This window comes from Rhinopithecus roxellana, chromosome 8 (assembly GCF_007565055.1).
Source record: "Rhinopithecus roxellana isolate Shanxi Qingling chromosome 8, ASM756505v1, whole genome shotgun sequence".
Taxonomy (NCBI): domain Eukaryota; kingdom Metazoa; phylum Chordata; class Mammalia; order Primates; family Cercopithecidae; genus Rhinopithecus; species Rhinopithecus roxellana.
Genome location: NC_044556.1, coordinates 5,442,232 through 5,460,780, shown reverse-complemented (window position 1 = coordinate 5,460,780; position 18,549 = coordinate 5,442,232). Strand labels below are relative to the sequence as shown.

The following is an 18,549-nucleotide window of genomic DNA, read 5'->3' as shown; positions in this document are numbered from 1 at the left end:
AGCCGCCCCCAGGGCACCTGGAAGGTTCTCACCTTCTCCATCAGTTGCCGCAGCTCCCGACTCCTGCCATCTCGAGAGCAGGTACTCTGCGCTGGGATCACAGCCGTGCAGATGCATTTCCCGTCAGGGGCCTGGGCTGAGGTGTACAGCTGCCAGCCCTCTTCTGGGCTCTGGAAGAGAGTCTGCAAAGACATGGGCGTCAGAGACTAGGATCCCAGTGAGGGTCTCGCCTCTCCCTCGCTGGGACAGGAAGGGGGCCCGAGGAAACCACAGATGCCCTTTGCTGGGCTCCAGGCATATGCCAGTGCCTGTTGTATGTGATCTCAGGCCCTCCTTAAGGAGCCTCATTTCACAGATGGCAAGACTGAGGTGCAGAGGGGTTAAGGAACACGGCAAGGAATTGGAGGACTCAACTGTTCTCCAAGACCAGAATTCATTCTCTCACACAGATTCGCGCACACACACAACACTGTCTCCATAACTGCCATTAGAACAGAGATCCGCCCGGCACAGTGGCTCATGCCTGTAATCCCAGCACTTTGGGAGGCCGAGGCGGGCAGATCACGAGGTCAGGAGATCGAGACCATCCTGGCTAACACAGTGAAACCCCGTCTCTACTAAAAATACAAAAAAATTAGCTGGGCGTGGTGATGGGCACCTGTAGGCCCAGCTACTCCGGAGGCTGAGGCAGAAGAATGGCGTGAACCCGGGAGGCAGAGATTTCAGTGAGCGGAGATCGTGCCACTGCACTCCAGCCTGGGCGACAAAGCGGGACTCCATCTCAAAAAAAAAAAAAAAAAAAAAAAAACAGAGATCCACTCAACCCCCAAACCTGGGCCTCCTCTCTGCTTCCCCAGGCCACAGTGACATATCGGCTCTGGAGCTATCTCAGGACCACTTCGTGGTTTCTTTGTTTGTTTTTCAGTTTTTGGTGTTTTTTTCTTGTTGTTGTTGTTGTTTGTTTTTGAGACACAGTCTTGCCCTGTCGCCCAGGCTGGAGTGCAGTGGCGCGATCTGGGCTCACTGCAACCTCCGCCTCCCGGGTTCAAGGGATTCTCCTGCCTCAGCCTCCTGAGGAGCTGGGATTACAGGTGCACGCCTCCATGCTCAGCTAATTTTTGTATTTTTAGCAGAGATGGGGTTTCATCATGTTGGCCAGGCTTATCTCCAACACCTGGCCTCCAGTTCAGCCTGGGTAACAGAGTGAGACCCTGTCTCAAAAGGAAAAAAAAAGTATCTGACTTCAGGTGATCCGCCCGCCTCAGTGCTGGCATTACAGGTGTGAGCCACTGTGCCCAGCCATCAGGGCCACTAAATGTTAAGTGCAACCCTGCTGTGCCCCACCCTACCTGGAGCCGCTCAGGCAAGGTAATAGCAGACAAAATGCTCAGATAATCCAGCGATCAATTATGGCTTTGTTTCCCAAGCCATGCTCCTTGCAACACTGGTAATCTTACCAGGTGTGCTGGGAAAAGGATGCTCTGTGGTCAAATAAATGTGTGTCTTACTGGGAGAAACAAGTTTTGTGACTGCAGGACTTATCAGAGCCTTAGAAATGCTAATAAGTACCAGGGAACTCTAGGCACAAGACAGTCATAAACTTCCAAACTGACTAGAAGATACCCATGAGGCGGGTGGATCACCTGAGGTCAGGAGTTCGAGACCAGCCTGGCCAACATGGTGAAACCCTGTCTCTACTAAAAATACAAAAATTAGCCAGGCGTGGTGGCGGGCGCCTGTAATCCCAGCTACATGGGAGGCTGAGGCAGGAGAATCGCTTGAACTTGGGAGGTGGAGGTTGCAGTGAGCCGAGATAGACCACTGCACTCCAGCCTCGGCGACAGAGCTAGACTCCATCTGAAAAAAAAAAAAGAAGATATCCATGAGAGTCTCTTCTGTCCCAGGCATAAGGTCTGGGATAGGATCAAGGAAGAGAAAGAATGAAGAAAACATCTGGTGGTTGTCCATGGAGCTACTAGGAGAGACGGACATCTATCACTTAATGCCATTGATACTTCTGGAACCACATGCTGCAGTGAGTGCTTTGAAGAGATAGTGCAGAGTAACAGGGGGTCTTCCCTCAGGCTGAGGGTCTCTGAGGAGGTGTCCAAGAGAATGGGCTCTTGAGATGAACTTGAGGGACGAGTGAGACAGAAGAAAAGGAGAAGGCAGGGGGCATTTCTGTCATTACAAATCCTGATCAGTATCTGGAGGGGCCCGGGAATGTTGGCTCAAGCCTGTAATCCCAGAATTTCGGGAGGCTGAAGTGGGCGGATCACTGAAGGCCAGAAGTTTAAGACCACCCTGAGCAACATAACAAGACCTCATCTATACTAAAAATTAAAAAAAATTAAAAAAAAAAAAAAAAAAAAAAAACATTAGCTGGATGTAGTGGCATGCACCTGTGGTCCCAGCTACTCAGAAGCCTGAAGCAGAAGGACTGCTTGAGCCCAGGAGATTGAGGCTGCAGTGAGCTATGGTTGTGCCACTGCACTTCAGCCTGGGCAACATGGCAAAACCCTGTTTCTACAAAAAATACAAAAATTAACCAGGCATGATGGCACACACCTGTGGTCCCAGCTACTCACATGGCTGAGGCGGGAGGATTGCTTGGGTGCAGGAAGTCGAGGATGCAATGAGCTATGGCTGTGCCACTGCACTCCAGCCTCGGTGACAGAATGAGACCCCATCTCTTAAAAAAAATAAAGAGGCCGGGCGCAGTGGCTCACACCTATAATCCTAGCACTTTGGAAAGCTGAGGTGGGTGGATCACCTGAGGTCAGGAGTTCGAGACCAGCTTAGCCAACATGGTAAAACCCTGTCTCTACTAAAAATACAAAAATTAGCCGGGCATGGTGGTGGGCGCCTATAATCCCAGCTACTTGGGAGGCTGAGGCAGGAGAATTGCTTGAACCCGGGGGGGTGGGTGCGGCAAGCCGAGGTTGCAATGAGCCGAGATCACACCACTTTACTCCAGCCTGGGCAAAAGAGCAAAACTCTATCTAAAAAAAAAAAAAAAAAAAAAAAAGGATGTGGGGGAACGTGAGGGTTGTGGAGTAACTGGCTTGGGCTTGCACACGTAGGTTTCATTTGTTCAAAACCTGAAGTCTTTGCTTAAGACCTGAAGGAAGTGAGGGAGGAGCCATTTGGATGTCTGGGGAAGGGGTTCCAGGCAGAGAGAACAGCAAGTGGAAAGGCTCTGAGGCAGGACCATGCCTGCTGTGTTTGTGAAACAAGGAGGAGGCCCACGTGGCTGGAGCAGATTGAGTAAGGGGTAAGTGGAGACAGATGAGGGAAGGGAGGTGATGGGGCAAGGCCTTGTGGGAAGCAGTGAGGGCTTCGGGTTCTGCTATGAGGAAGGTGGGAGCCATGGAGGGTTCTGTGCAGAGGCGGGACGTGACCTTACTCGGGTGTTCACAGCGACCTCTGCCTGCTCTAGGGGACGAGGGAGGGAGGCCAGGGCAGGGGTGACTGCACGGATCCAGGCAGGTGATGATGGGTGGTGGCCATAGAGGCGGTAAATGGAAGATTCTGGTCCTATTCCAGGATGCATTCTGACAGGCATGGAAGAAATTCTGATTTAAACAACCCCCAGTGTTTTACAGAGAAACAAAGCACCACAATCATTGATCATTTGCACAGCCGTTACTAGATCTCCCAGCAGAATCAGTGCCGTGAGCTGCAGCACAGAGAAACCAAGCTGTGAATTATGAGCAATCCCAGGGACTCCAACTATTAGCCCACCTTTTTCTCTCCCACTCAGTCAAGTCTTTTTTTTTAAGCTTTATTGGAATATGAGCGAATGATATAATTGTACAAATTGTACAGATGAGCTTGACTCCCCCACTAATCTATAAGGAAAACAAACCATTCATAAATGCCAGCTGAAACTATTATAGTTAGTCATTCTTTGAGCCTTTGTACACCCTTCCTAAATGGGGATAACCCCTTTGTAAGTTGCACATCCTCAGCCCCGGCAGAGAAGCACAGTAACTCACTTTCTCCACCTTCCTTGTACTCAGGTAGGAGCTGGGTGGAGCTAACATTCACTGCAGGTGTGACCAGGATTGGCCACAGCCAAGAGCTTTCTCTGGTGGTCAGACTCCACCCTACTCTTGCATGGGGCCAGCAGAAAATACACCCAGCAATCCTCAAAGATGACCCACAGGCATTAGTGATTAATACCACCCCTCTTGCCTCTCCAGTGGGAAAGAACTTGAAGGTGTATGTTCCATGAAATCTCCCAGAGGAACCCATTAGATTTGCACCTCAGTTGTCCACAGCAGCAACCCGCTCCTTCTCTTTTATTTATTCACTTATTTTATATTTTTTATTTTTGAGACAGACTCTCGCTGTGTTGCCCAGGCTGGAGGGCAGTGGTGCGATCTCAGCTCACTGCAACCTCCACCTCCTGGGTTCAAGAGATTTTCATGCCTCAGCCTCCCGAGTAGCTGGGATTACAGGTACCTGCCTCCATGTCTGGCTAATTGTTGTATTTTTAGTAGAGATAGGGTCTCACTATGTTGCCCAGGCTGGTCTCGAACTCCTGGCCTCAAGCAATCTGCCCACCTTGGCCTCCCAAAGTGCTCAGATTGCAGGCAAGAGCCATTGCGCCTGGCACTTTTTTTTTTTTTTAAGATGAGGTCTTGCTGTCGCCCAGGACTGGGTCTTGCTGTCACCCACCACTGGAATGCAATGGTGCAATCCTAGCTTACTGCAGGCTCAAACTCCTGGGTTTAAGCCACCCCTCCTACCTCTGCCTCCTGAGTAGCTGGGCCTACAGGCAGGTACCAACACACCCAGCATTTTTTTTTTTTTTTTTTTTCCTTTTGTAGAGATAGAGTCTCGCTTTGCTGCCCAGGCTGGTCTTGAACTCCTGGGCTCAAGCGATCCACCTGCCTTGGCCTCCCAAAGTGCTGGGATTACAGGTGTGAGCTGTTGCGCCTAGGGTACTCATTAACTCTCCCTGCATGGGTTTCCTTCACTTCCTCTCTCACTTCACTGCTCCCCTACTGGTTCTTCCTGGGGTCTCTTAGGTGGATACTTGCACTTACATCCTCCCTGAAGAAGCCTGACCTAAGACAGCAAGGATGGCCCAGTACAAGAGGAATATCCCCATGAAAGCCTGTGCCTTTGGTTCTGGGAGGATCCAGAACTACTCTCCCACCTCCCTCTTCTTCTTCTCTTTTTTTTTTTTTTTGGAGATGGAGTCTCACTTGGTCACCCAGGCTGGTGTGCAGTGGCACTATCATGGCTTACGGCAGCCTCACCCTCCTGGGCTTATGTGATTCCTCCCTCTTCAGCCTCCCGAGTAGCCGAGACTAAAGGCCTTTAGTCTCACCATCACACCTACTACTTTTTAAATTTTTTTTGTAGAGATGAGAGTCTTGCTATATTGTCCAGTATGGTCTCAAACTCCTGGGCTCAAGCGATCCTCCTGCCTCAGCCTCCCAAAGCACTGGGATTACAAGGCATGAGCCACTGTTACCTCTCTGGTTATTTTTGCTTTTTTGTTTTATTTTGAGAGGGAGTCTCGCTCTGTCACCCAGGCTGGAGTACAATGGTGGGATCTCGGCTCACTGCAGCCTCCACCTCCCAGATTCAAGCAATTCTCCTGCCTCAGCCTCCCAAGTAGCTGGGATTACAGGCATGTGCCACCAAACCTGGCTAATTTTTGTATTTTTAATAGAAACAGGGTTTCACCATGTTGGCTAGGCTGGTCTCGAACTCCTGACCTCAAATGATCCACCTGCCTCAGCCTCCCAAAGTGCTGGGATTACAGGCATGAGCCACCTCGTCCGGCCCTCCCTTCTTGATAAATCCAATTCTTTAAAACAGAAAACAAACAAAAAAACAAAGAAAAACATCAAACAGGAGCCCAAGCATCCCTGCCCCTCTTCGCCTGGCTCTGGTCCCCAAGCAATTTGGATAGAACCCCCCCAAGGAATATCTTTTGTGCAGAGACAAAGCCGCCGGTTCAACGTAATTAACATCTTCCTACATTTCCTAGTGTGTCCTTTGAAGCAAACAAGCCATTTTCTCTGACAGAGGAAATATTGAATTGTAAAAGAGAAGCAAGATTTAAGTGGTGCAGAGAGAAGGCCTCCATGGTTTTCCTAAAATAATTGTCTGCGTTGGACGCATCTCACCGGAGTGTTCTCTGCAGCAGTGTAATTAAATGCCTGGGTTTTGGCTGCCAGATCTCAGCACGCAGAGGTCCTCTGTTTTGCCCACTGGGTTTAAGTTCAGGTATGCAGTCCCTAGGAAACACTGGAATGTTCTGGAAGGTTCCATGTGCTAGCTCTCCCAGACTGGGGCTAGCTTGTAAACAAAGTCAAGAGCTCTTGGCAGTCAGAAGACTAGGGAGGAACAGAGAGTGTCCTACTCTAGGGGAAATGCTTATAACAGCAGGTGCAAGAACACAGGTGTTCTCCAGCATAGAAATCTGTGGTCTAGCAGCCTGTCTCACCTCAGATGTGGCAGATGTACTAAAGAAGCCAACGCATTTTTTTTTTTTTTGAGACAGGGTCTTGCTCTGTTGCCCAGGCTGGAGTGCAGTGGCATGATCTAGGCTTACTGCAGCCTCAACTTCCCTGACTCAAGCAATCCTCCCGCCTCAGCCTCCCCAGCAGCTGGGACTACAGGTGTGCACCACCAGGACTGGCTATTTTTTTTTTTGGTAGAGATGGGGATCTCACTACATTTCCTAGGCTGATCCTAGGCTGATCTTGAACTCCTGGGCTAAAGCGATCCACCCACCTTGGCCTCCCAAAGTGCTGGGATTATAGGCATGAGCTACTGCGATAGCCCTGCCAACCACTCTCTCTTTGCTGAGCCCTTGGTTCAGGGTTTAATATTCCTGCTAATGGGCTTTAAGACAGTGAAGCTATGCACTGTATGAACAAGTAGCTGTTCCTCAAATGTCTTTTCTGGCTGAAATCTTTCAAACACTGTTGCTGAGGCTGCCCCAATTAAACATCAGCCTCTAAAACAGGTCCAGGATTAACTGAGTAGGACACAGGCAGGAAAAGTTTTTCTTGCTGTCGGGCCAGTCTCTTACTACTCCACCACCTATATCTTGGTTCAAAAACAATTCCTGGTGGCCAGGCGCAGTAGCTCACGCCTGTAATCCCAGCACTTTTGGAGGCTGAGGCTGGCGGATCACAAGGTCAGGAGATCAAGACCATCCTGGCTAACACGGTGAAACCCCATCTCTACTAAAAAATACCAAAAAAATTAGCCGGGAGTGGTGGTGGGCGCCTGTAGTCCCAGCTACTCAGGAGACTGAGGCAGGAGAATGGCGTAAACCCGGGAGGCGAAGCTTGCAGTGAGCTGAGATTGCTCCACTGTACTCCACCCTGGGCAACAGAGTGAGACTCCATCTCAAAAAAAAAGAAAAAAGAAAAAAAAAATTCCTGGTGGCCGGGAGCAGTGGCTCACGCCTGTAATCCCAATACTTTGGGAGGCGAAGGTGGGCGGATCACCTGAGGTCAGGAGTTCGAGACCAATCTGGCCAACATGGTGAAACCCCGTCTCTACTAAAAATACAAAAAATTAGCCAGGCGTGGTGGTGGGCGCCTGTAATCCCAGCTACTCAGGAGGCTGAGTCAGGAGAATCGCTTGAACCCAGGAGGCGGAGGTTGCAGTGAGCCGAGATCGTGCCACTGCACTCCAGCCTGGGCGACAGAGCGAGACTTCGTCTCAAAAAGCAACAACAACAACAACAAACAACAAAAACCAATTCCTGGTGCTTCCCCGGGGACGGAGGCATTGCTACAGGGTCCTGGGGACAGGAGGAGTATTGGTTATCAGGAAGTAGCCAACAGGAAGACAGCAAGCGCCTACCTCTTAATAAAATGAGGCTATTATTGTGTTTGAGGCTGGATAATTTAATCAGGAAGCCAAGGCAGCTTGGGGCTTACATATTTATTTGTGCCCTGCCTTGTTCCAGAGAGGACTCTAAGTGGTTTACAAGGATATGTAAAATACCATAAGATAGCGCCAATTAAATATGAGAGCGGGGATTAGATATTTTTGGAGGACAGACTGCCAGTCCACAGCCAAGCCATTAAGGTTTCTGCAATTTGCATTTTATTCGGCCAATCCAAAGCTAAGAATCCAGCCCATGGAAACTTTGTGGACAAACATCTGATTGCTATAAGGGAGGTTCATTAAGCATTGTTTAAAATTGGACAACTAGAAATTATTTTGATCAAAAGCTATTACACATGCTAGAATAATTTTTTTTTTTTTTTTTTTTTTTTTTTTTTTTTTGAGACAGGGTCTTGCTCTGTCACCCAGGCTGGAGTATAGCGGCGTGATCATAGCTCACCATGGCCTCGATGTCCCACGGCTCAAACAATCCTCCCACCTCTGTCTCCTGAGTAGCTAGGACTACAGGTGTGAGTCACTACACCAGGCTATTTTTTTTTTTTTTGAGATGGACTCTCGCTCTGTTGCCCAGGCTGGAGTGCAATGGGCATGATCTTGGCTTACTGCAACCTCCGCCTCCCGGGTTCAAGTGATTCTCCTGCTTCAGTCTCTGGAGTAGCTGGGATTACAGGCACCTGCTACTATGCCTAGCTACTTTTTGTATTTTTGTAGAGATGGGGTTTCACCATGTTGGCCAGGATGGTCTTGAACTCCTGACCTCAGGTGATCTGCCCGCCTTGCCCTCCCAAAGTGTTGGGATTACAGGTGTAAGCACCATGCCTGGTCCAGGTTAATTTTTAAAAATATTTTTTGTAGAGACAGGGTCTAGCTATGTTGCCCAGCCTGGTCTCAAATTCCTGGGCTCAAGCAATTCTCCCGCCTCAGCCTCCCAAAGTATTGGGATTACATGCGTGAGCCACTGTGTCCAACCAATTTACAAATTTAAGACGCATCTACAGAATGAGATACTATGCAGTCATTAAAAATTAGGGATTAATGGAGATTTTAATCACCATCTTTAAATTTATCTTATTTTCCAAATTTTCTACAATGAACATATATTGTTCTTTTTTTTTTTGAGATAGAGTCTTGCTCTGTCACCCAGGCTGGAGTGCAGTGGCCGGATCTCCGCTCACTGCAAGCTCTGCCTCCCAGGTTTACGCCATTCTCCTGCCTCAGCCTCCCATGTAGCTGGGACTACAGGCGCCCGCCACCTCGCCCGGCTAGTGTTTTGTATTTTTTAGTAGAGACGGGGTTTCACCGTGTTAGCCAGGATGGTCTCAATCTTCTGACCTCGTGATCCGCCCGTCTCGGCCTCCCAAAGTGCTGGAATTACAGGCTTGAGCCACCGCACCCGGCTGGTTTTTCTATTTTTTAGTAGAGACAGGGTTTCACCGTGTTAGCCAGGATGGTCTCGATCTCCTGACCTCGTGATCCACCCGTCTCAGCCTCCCAAAATACTGGGATTACAGGCTTGAGCCACCGCGCCTGGCCTATATCGTTCTTATAAAGATTTTTAGGCCAGGTGCAGTGGCTCATGCCTGTAATCCCAACACTTTGGGAAGCCAAGGCAGGAGAATCACTTGAGCCCAGGAGTTTGACACCAGCCTGGGCAACATAGTAAAACCCCATCTCTACAAAAAATTTAAAAATTAGCTGAGCATGGTGGTACATGGCCTCCAGTCCCAGCTACTCGGGAAGCTGAAGTAGGAGGATCACTTGAGTCCGGGAGTTCAAGGCTGCAGTGAGCTATGAAGGTGCCACTACATTCCAGCCTGAGTGACAAAGTGAGACCCTGTCTCAAAAGAAAAAAAAAAAATTTTTTTTAAACTCCCTTAAATTTTTTTTTTTTTTGGCAAGGGAGAAAAAGAAGAAAAACAAAAGCAGGGACATAAGACAGAGCCAGAAACGAGGCTAAGAAAAACTCATCCCTTAAAAACCTGAACAATCAGCATATGGCCAGGCCATAAGTTTGGCTCCAAGCTCCTTAGCAGCCAACTCAAAAAGGGAAAGCTGGTCATTTATGCGGTTCTCAGTGTCCTGAAACAAAAGTACACCAGATGCTCAGGAGAAAGCTCAATTATTTTTGGCAGGGATTTCTCCCACAGTCCTCCCAAAAAGGATTCCACGTGATGTCACCAGCATCTCTCCGGGCAATATCCTTACGATAGAAGTGACTAGCTTCCTCTAGATGTTTCTTATTCCTCCTGGGATGGTAGAGTAGGGCCAACTGGTAAGAGCAGGGTCCTGGACTCAGGCCGTCTGGGTTTAAGTTCTGGTTTCGCCATTCGCTTGCTGTGTGACCTCGGCAAGTGGCTTAACCTCTCTGTGTCTTTCTTAGTTTTTTCATTCGTACAATGGACATGATGACTACCTACTTCTCAGGGTTGCTAGGAGGATCAAATGAGTTCATAATATATATAAGAACAATTTGAACAGTCATCAGCATGTAGTAAGAGCTACACAAGTGTCTGCTAATACTGTTATTTTTATTTTTCAAGAGACAGGGTGTCACTCTATCATCCATGCTGGAATGCAGTGGCACAATCATGGCTCACTTCAGCCTTGAACTCCTGACCTCAAGCGATTCTCTGGCCATCAGCTTCCTGAGCAGCTGGGACTACAGGCATGTGCCACTATGCCCAGCTAATTTTTTATTTTTTGTCGAGATGGGAGTCTTGCTATATTGCCCCAGCTGGTTTTGAACTCGTGGCCTCAGACAGTTCCTCCAGCCTCAGCTTCCCAAAATGCTGGGATTACAGACATGTACCACTGCACCTGGTTAATTTTTAAAAATATTTTTGTAGAGATGGGATCTTACTGTATTGCCCAGACTGCTCTTGAACTCCTGGCCTCAAGCAATCCTCCAGCCTCAGCCTCCCAAAGTGCTAGGATTACAGGCGTGTATCACTGCACCTGGTTAATTAAAAAAAAATTTTTTTTGCATAGGTGGGGTCTCACTTTGTTGCCCAGGCTGGTGCAGCAGCATGATCATGGCTCACTATAGCCTTGGATTCCTGGCCTCAAGGGATCTTCCCATCTCAGCCTCCCAAAGTACTGGGATTACTGGCCTGAGTCATCACACCCAGCCCTGCTATTATCATTATCTTCATAACACTCAAAAGGCCAATTTGGTAACTTCCTGAGGTCAAATGGTGTGAGTCTTGACACAATAAAAAGGATCTGGCAAAGTCTCATGGAGTTGGGGTTGAGGCTGTGGGATCATGAGGTAAAGAAAGTCCAACAAGGGAGAGAGGAGAGTGAGGGATGAGAGGGGACACTTGCTCCATCCTAGTCCCCATGCTGCCCAGCTGGCTTCCTGTTCCAGAACATCTCCTTGCTATAACCTGGCAGCAGGGGAGCCATGGTCCTTCTGCATCCTTACAGGCAATGAACCAGGATGTAGGTGCACACTGCTGTATTCTCTCTGGCCCATCCTCTCTGATTGTCTTTCCCTTCCCAGGTAACAGGATGCTTATTCTCATCTCCAGGCCTTTGCATGGGCCAGGCCCTCTGCCAGTCCCCGCACTCTCCCCTTCTCAGGGCCAGGCTAACTCTTCCCCATCCCCGGGGCTCAAGCATCTAGGTCTCTTCCAAAAGCAGTCTTGGCTGTCCCTGCCACACGTTACCCTCCTCTCAAGTCATCCTCTGCATTTTCCCTAACGCTTCTGTTTCTTTCTTTTCTTTTCTTTTTTTCAGAGACAAGGTCTCAACTCTGTCACCCAGGTTAGAGTGCAGTGGCGCGATCTCGGCTCACTGCAGCCTTAACCTCTTGGGCTTAAGTTGTCCTCCCGCCTCAGCCTCCCGAGTATCTGAAACCACAGACATGCATTATCACACCGGGCTAATTATTCATTTATTTATTTATTTTTGAGACAAAGTTTTGCTCTTGTTGCCCAGGCTGGAGTGCAATGGCACAATCTCAGCTCACTGCAACCTCTGCCTCCCAGGTTCAACTGATTCTCCTGCCTCAGCCTCCCGAGTAGCTGGGATTACAGGCATGCACCACCACACCCAGCTAATTTTGTATTTTTAGTAGAGATGGGGTTTCTCCATGTTGGTCAGGCTGGTCCTGAACTCCCGACCTCAGGTGATCCGCCCACCTTGGCCTCCCAAAGTATTGGGATTACAGGCGTGAGCCACTGCGCCCTTACTCCTCATAGAGCAAGGCTAGGAGGAAGGTACTGTCGTTATCTCCTTTTAACAGCTGAAGAAACTAGGGAAGAGAGGTCAGGGCTCTTTGCTGGGTGCAGTGGCTCATGCCTGTAATCCCAGCACTTTGGGAAGCCATGTCAGGCAGCTCACTCTAGGTCAGGAGTTCGAGACCAGCCTGGCCAACATGGCAAAACCACATCTCTACTAAAAATGCAAAAAATTAGCTGGGCATGGTGGAGAGCGCCTGTGATCCCCGCCACTTGGGAGGCTAAGGCAAGAGAATCACTCCAATCTGGGAGGCAGAGGTTGCAGTGAGCTGAGATGGTGCCACTGCACTCCAGCCTGGGCAACACAGCAAGATCCCGTCTAAAAAAAAAAAAAAGCCGCGTGCTCTGGCTCACGCCTGTAAACCCAGCACTTCGGGAGGCCAAGGCAGGTGGATCACAAAGTCAGGAGTTCGAGTCCAGTTTCACCAACATGGTGAAACTCTGTCTCTACTAAAGATACAAAAAAATTAGCCAGGTGTGGTGGTACTCTACTATAATCCCAGCTACTCAGGAGGCTAAGGCAGGAGAATTGCTTGAATCCTGGAGGCGGAGTTTGCAGTGAGCCAAGATCCCGCCACTGCACTCCAGCCTAGGTGACAGAGCAAGACTCCATCTCAAAAAAAAAAAAGGCTCTTTGCCAAAGTATCATTGCCTATAAGTGGTGTAGCTGGAATTCGAACACAGGCCATCTGGTTCCACAGTTTACATTGGCTTGTGGCATCTCTCCTGTGCTTCTCCTCAAAGCCCTGATCACAGTTGCCATTAGGAGGGCCTCACTGCTGGGAACGCTGGCTCCAGGCCTGCCTCTACCCTGGGACAGGAAACGACAGCGGGGTGGGGAGTTTTGTTTGCTTTGCAAACAATTCATCCGTGATCCTCAGAACCTGGCACGAGGTATGTTTGTTGAATGAGGATGCTGATGGACCAGTGGGACAGAGAGCAAACGCTTTCACAGGTCTACCGTGAATTTCCCCTTTCTGTCACGGAGCTGGCTTCTGTTGTTCATCCTGGGGAAGGATAACCTGAGATTAGGCTGCAGACAGGTGCCCAGTAGGCTAAGCAGAGGCTGTGGCTTCTCTCTGACTGCGGGGATGGCAGGAAGACGGTGATGAATGATGGAGAATGTGCCTGTCTGCTACGTCTGAGCTGTGACAGGGGGCCATGTCCCTTTGGAAAGCTTGAGATAATAGCAGCCTGCTCTTGTCAAACCTTGAGGTATTGGGCAAATCTCCCCTGAGTGATAAGCTTGACAGTCCTTAAAGAAGATATCAGCCAGGCACTGTGGCTCATGCCAGCATTCCCAGCACCTTGGGAGGCCAAGGCAGGTGGATGGCTTAAGCTTAGGAGTTTGAGACCAGCCTGGGTAACATGGTGAGACCCTGTCTCTACCAAAAATACAAAATAGTTTAGCCAGGCGTGGTAGCATGAGCCTGTGGTCCCAGCTACTCGGAAGGTTGAGGTGGGAGGATCGCCTGAGCCCGGGAAGCAGAGGTTGCAGTGAGCTGAGATCACGACACTGCACTGCAACCTGGGTGACAGAGTGAGACCCTGCCTCAAAAAAAAAAAAAAAGTTATCAGCTCACTCATGCCATGCTGGAAGCTTGGGAACCACCAGGGGCCTACCTCAGCCTGAGAAACTGGGGTTCTGCCTGGAAGAGCCTTGTGGCTCGGGGAGGGGTCAGGATAGAAAGTGATTGTGAGTCCACACATTCATTCATCCATCCATCCGTTCACCTTTCCACCCATTCATCCATCTATCCATTCATTCATACAACCAACCATCTATCCACCTATCCATCCATTCATTCTTCTGCTCATCCATTTACCTATTTAGCATTCATTCATTCATCCATCCAACCATCCATTCACTCATATTCATTCATCCAGCCATCCATTTATCCATCCATCCATCTATTCATTCATCTGTCCATCCCTCTATCCATCCCCAAGCTCTATTCCCATTCTGAATTTCATATTTTACTTAACACTTACAGAGCTCACTCTTCTAAGTTGCTTTACAAAATATTACCAAAATTCAATCCTTAGAGCCCTATCTCATGGTAGGTACTAACACTAGCTCCATTCTACAGATGGGAAAACTGAGATACAGAGAAAAGTCAAGTTGTCCAACTCACAGAGCTGGGATTTGGATGCCAGCCTATCAGACTCTCAGCCACTATGCTGGGAGGACAAGAGTCACTTCCTTCAGGGTCTCACTCTGTCGTGCAGGTTGGAGTGCAGTAGTGCAATCACGGTGCGATCCCTGCTCACTGCAACCTCCACCTCCCAGACTCAAGCCATCCTCTCATTTCAGCTCCTTGAGTAGCTAGGACTACAGGTGCACACCACCACGCCAGGCTAATTTTTGTATTTTTTGTAGAGATGGGGTTTCACCATGTTGCCCAGGCTGGTCTTGAACTCCTGGGTTCAAGGGCTCCACCTGCCTCAGTCTTCCAGAGTATTGTGTTTACAGGCGTGAGCCATCACACCTGGCTGACATTTTTGGTTTCTTAAGAGACAGGGTCTCAAGCAGTTGCCCAAGCTGGAGTGCAGAGGCATGATCATAACTCACTGCATCTTCAGACTCTTAGGCTCAAGCAATTCTCTTGCTTCAGCCTCCTGAGTAGCTGGGACCACAAGTGTGTGCCACCACAACCTGATACTTTTTTTTTATTTTTTATTTTTATTTTTGTTTTGAGACAGGGTCTTGCTCTGTCCCCTGACATTGGTGTGATCATGGCTCACTGCAGCCTCAACCTTCCAGACTCAAGCAATCCTCCCACCTCAGCCTCCCAAGTAGCTGGGACTACCGATGTACACTATCGTGCCTGGCTAATTTTTTTTTTTTTTTTGTAGAGACAAGATCTCGCTATGTTTCCCAAGCTAGTCTCGATCTCCTGGCCTCAAGCGATCCTCCCATCTCTGTCTCCCAAATCGCTGAAATTACAGGTGTGAGTCACCATGCCTGCCTAATCAACTTTCACTTTTGGATTTATTTTAAGTTTACAGGAAAGTTACAAAGATAATACAGAGAGCTCCTGTATACCCCTCATCCTGCCTTTCCTGTTATTACATCTTACATAACCAGGGTACACTTGTCACAACTAAGAAATCAACATCGGTGCATTCATTACTATTAACTAAACTCCAGACTTTATTCAAATTCCCCAGTTTTCCCACTTGAGTCCTTTTTCTGGTCCAGAATCTAATGCAGTATCCCACGTTGCATTGAGTCATCACATGTACTTAGACTCCTCTGGTCTATGACAGTTTTTCTGTCTTGTTTTTTCTGACCTTGACAGTTTTGAGGATTACTGGCCAGGGAGTTTTGGAGAATGCCCCACTGGCCTTTTTTTTTTTTTTTTTAAAGAGAGATGGGGTCTCATATATTGCGCAGGCTGGACTCAAACTCCTGACCTTAAGTGACCCTCCCACCTAAACCTCCCAAAGTGGTGGCATTACAGACATGAGCCATCATGCCCAGCCAGCACTGGCTTTTATTTTATTTATTTTGAGACAGAGCCTCGCTCTGTCGCCCAGCCTGGGGTGCAGTGGCGCCATCTCAGCTCATTGCAACCTCTATCTCCCGGGTTTGAGCGATTCTCCTGCCTCAGCCTCCCAAGTAGCTGGGACTACAGGTGTGCACCACCATGCCTGGCTAATTTTTCTATTTTTAGTAGAGACGGGGTTTCACCATGTTGGCCGGGCTGGTCTCGAACGGCTGACCTCAAGTGATGACCCACCTTGGCCTCCCAAAGTGCTAGGATTACAGGCGTGAGCCACTGCATCCAGGCTTTTATTTTACTTTTTAGAGACAGGGTCTTGCTGTGTTGCCCAGACTGGTCTTGAACTGCTGAGCTCAAGTGATCCTCCTGCCTCGGCCTCCCAAAGAACAGGGATTACAGGCATGAGCCACTGCACCTGTCCCCTACTGGCTTGAGGGCAGGAACTAGGGCCTCACTTTGTTGGCTGTTTCCGCAGCCTGTAACCCAATGCAGTAGCTGCTTCAGACACTTCCTAAATGAACAAATACTGAATGGCCATCACTGAGAGCTTTATCTTCCTGTCCTCCCTGTTCCGCAGGCATCCTAGCCGGAGGCTAGATCTAGAAGAGTTCACGGCGAAATAAAAGCTTTTCTCCTTTCAGAAAGATTCGTTTTTGATCCTTTCTTTGTAGACATCAAGGATTCATTTCTTTAATATTTAAGGGCTTTTGTACCAAAGAGAAGCAGCTGCATTTGCATCAGTCTCATTTTTTCAAGGCAGGCGAGAGAGATCTTTCTAGCAAGATGGAGTTTCTTCCTTCACGGAGCTGTCACTTGATTTATCTGCTTCTCCTTCCCCAGCCTTCATGCCTCTGGCAGGGGGCAGGGAGGAGCGAGGGTTCTGGACTGATCCACAGACTCTGATTTCCTCTCTGCACAGCCCAAGGAAGCTTAATTAGAACCTCACCAATTTGCAGGGACTGAGGTGGCCTTAGGAGCTGGTGCAAGGGCCTGGCCAGGGAGGAAGATGAATTAGCAGCTTTTTTTTTTTTTTTTTGGAGACAGTGGCACGATCACGACTCACTGCAGTTTCGACTTCCCTGGCTCAGGTGATCCTCCCACCTCAGCCTCCCAGGTAGCTGGGACCACAGGCACTCACCACCACATCTGGTTTTTTGTTTTTGTTGTTGACGTTGTTTGTTTGTTTTTCCCACAGAGACAGGGTATCGCCATGTTGCCTAGGTTGGTCTCGAACTCCTGAACTTAAGCAATCCTCCCACCTCGGCCTCCCCAAGGTGCTAGGATAACAGGTATGAGCCACTGCACCTGGCCCGAATTAGCAGTTTTATTTCCTGTCCCTCTCAATATCTCAATAGCTACCACGGGGACCAAAAGCCTGTCTTGGGTATTCAGAGCATGTCCCTTTTCTAACATTAGCTGGTCAGAAGTGGGAATCCCTTTAGCCACGCAGGCCTGCAGGTCTCACTGCTTTTTATTTCTCAGCCCTGGGAGGCCAAGCTGAAGGCAGAGAATCTAAAGAAACTGTCCTCAGCGAGGTCATCTCCCCGCCACCGAGGTCCCTACTGCTGGGAGACACTGGCCCGGATTTAATCTCTTGCCTGAAGGTTTTCAGACGTAAAAATGAGCCTGGGTGAGCTTTTCAGATAGTTCCTTCAACTTACAGGAATTCAATTTCTGGCCTGGATATAAATTTGCAGCCATCAGCGCCCGCGGTAGGGGCTGGGACCGGGTGCGTTGGTCGGGGATAGATTTCTAAAATCAATCCGTCAGCGCGTGGAAAAGGTCGTCATGGGGGACATTTATCTTCTTTTTTTTTTTTTTTTTTTTGAGACAGAGTCTCGCTCTGTCGCCCGGGCTGGAGTGCAGTGGCCGGATCTTGGCTCACTGCAAGCTCCGCCTCCCGGGTTCACGCCATTCTCCTGCCTCAGCCTAACGAGTAGCTGGGACCACAGGTGCCGGCCACCTCGCCCGGCTAGTTTTTTGTATTTTTTAGTAGAGACGGGGTTTCACCGTGTTAGCCAGGATGGTCTCGATCTCCTGACCTCGTGATCCGCCCGTCTCGGCCTCCCAAAGTGCTGGGATTACAGGCTTGAGCCACCGCGCCCGGCTGGACATTTATCTTTTATGGCTGGCTGAGGCATTTCATACCAATAGCCAGGGACACCCCTGTACAAAATGGAGGTGTTTGCTGCGAGGCCCCCAGGCGGCGGCTGGAGGGAGGCCTCGAAGGCTGGACAGCACAGCCAGGAGGTGACATTGATCAACCTGCCTAATAACAGACAGTCAGGTACTGGGACTCCTGAAAACCCACCTCCAAGGGCGCCTTCCTGCTAGGTTCCCTGCGTGCCCCTGGGGGTGGCAAATCCACTCTGGGTCCAAACCCTTTATCCCTTGGCTACACCTCCAACACACATTCCAGGGTTTCAAAGAAATGAGTCTCAAAGGCATTCAATTCCCCCAGTGGAGGTGGGAGGACGTGGTCATTAAGGGTCTTAGGAGACCTCAAGCCTCAGGTCTGCTGTGTGACCTTGGGCTAGTGACTTAACCATCCTGTGCCTCCGTTCCCCCAGTTAGAATATACAGCTAAGAATAGTACTGATGTCATGAGGTGGTGGTTAATATATCAGAATGGCTTAACATAATGTTATGGTTTGAATGTGTCCCCACAAAATGCATGTGTTGGAAACGTAATCCATTTTATTTATTTATTTAAAGTGAAAGCAAGTTTATTAGAGAAGCAAAGAAACAGAAGAACAGCTGGGTGCGGTGGCTCATGCCTGTAATCCCAACACTTTGGGAGGTCAAGGCGTGGGCAGATCACTTAAAGCCAGGAGTTCAAGACCAGCCTGGCCAACATGGCGAAATCCTGCCTCTCGTAAAAATACAAAATTTAGCTGGGCATGATGGCG

The 18,549-nt window shown here is 49.1% G+C and overlaps 1 protein-coding gene across 2 annotated transcripts in view; it reads right to left on the bottom strand.

Annotated features, from left to right (window-relative positions):
- The window catches only part of OLFM2 (olfactomedin 2), an 87,772-nt gene that overhangs the window by 6,763 nt on the left and 62,460 nt on the right, over nt 1-18,549 (bottom strand). For both annotated transcript variants that reach the window (XM_030936144.1, XM_010373794.2), the window contains exon 2: nt 33-182. In XM_030936144.1, the coding sequence (XP_030792004.1) occupies nt 33-182 (150 nt within the window). The remainder of the gene's footprint in view (nt 1-32; nt 183-18,549) is intronic.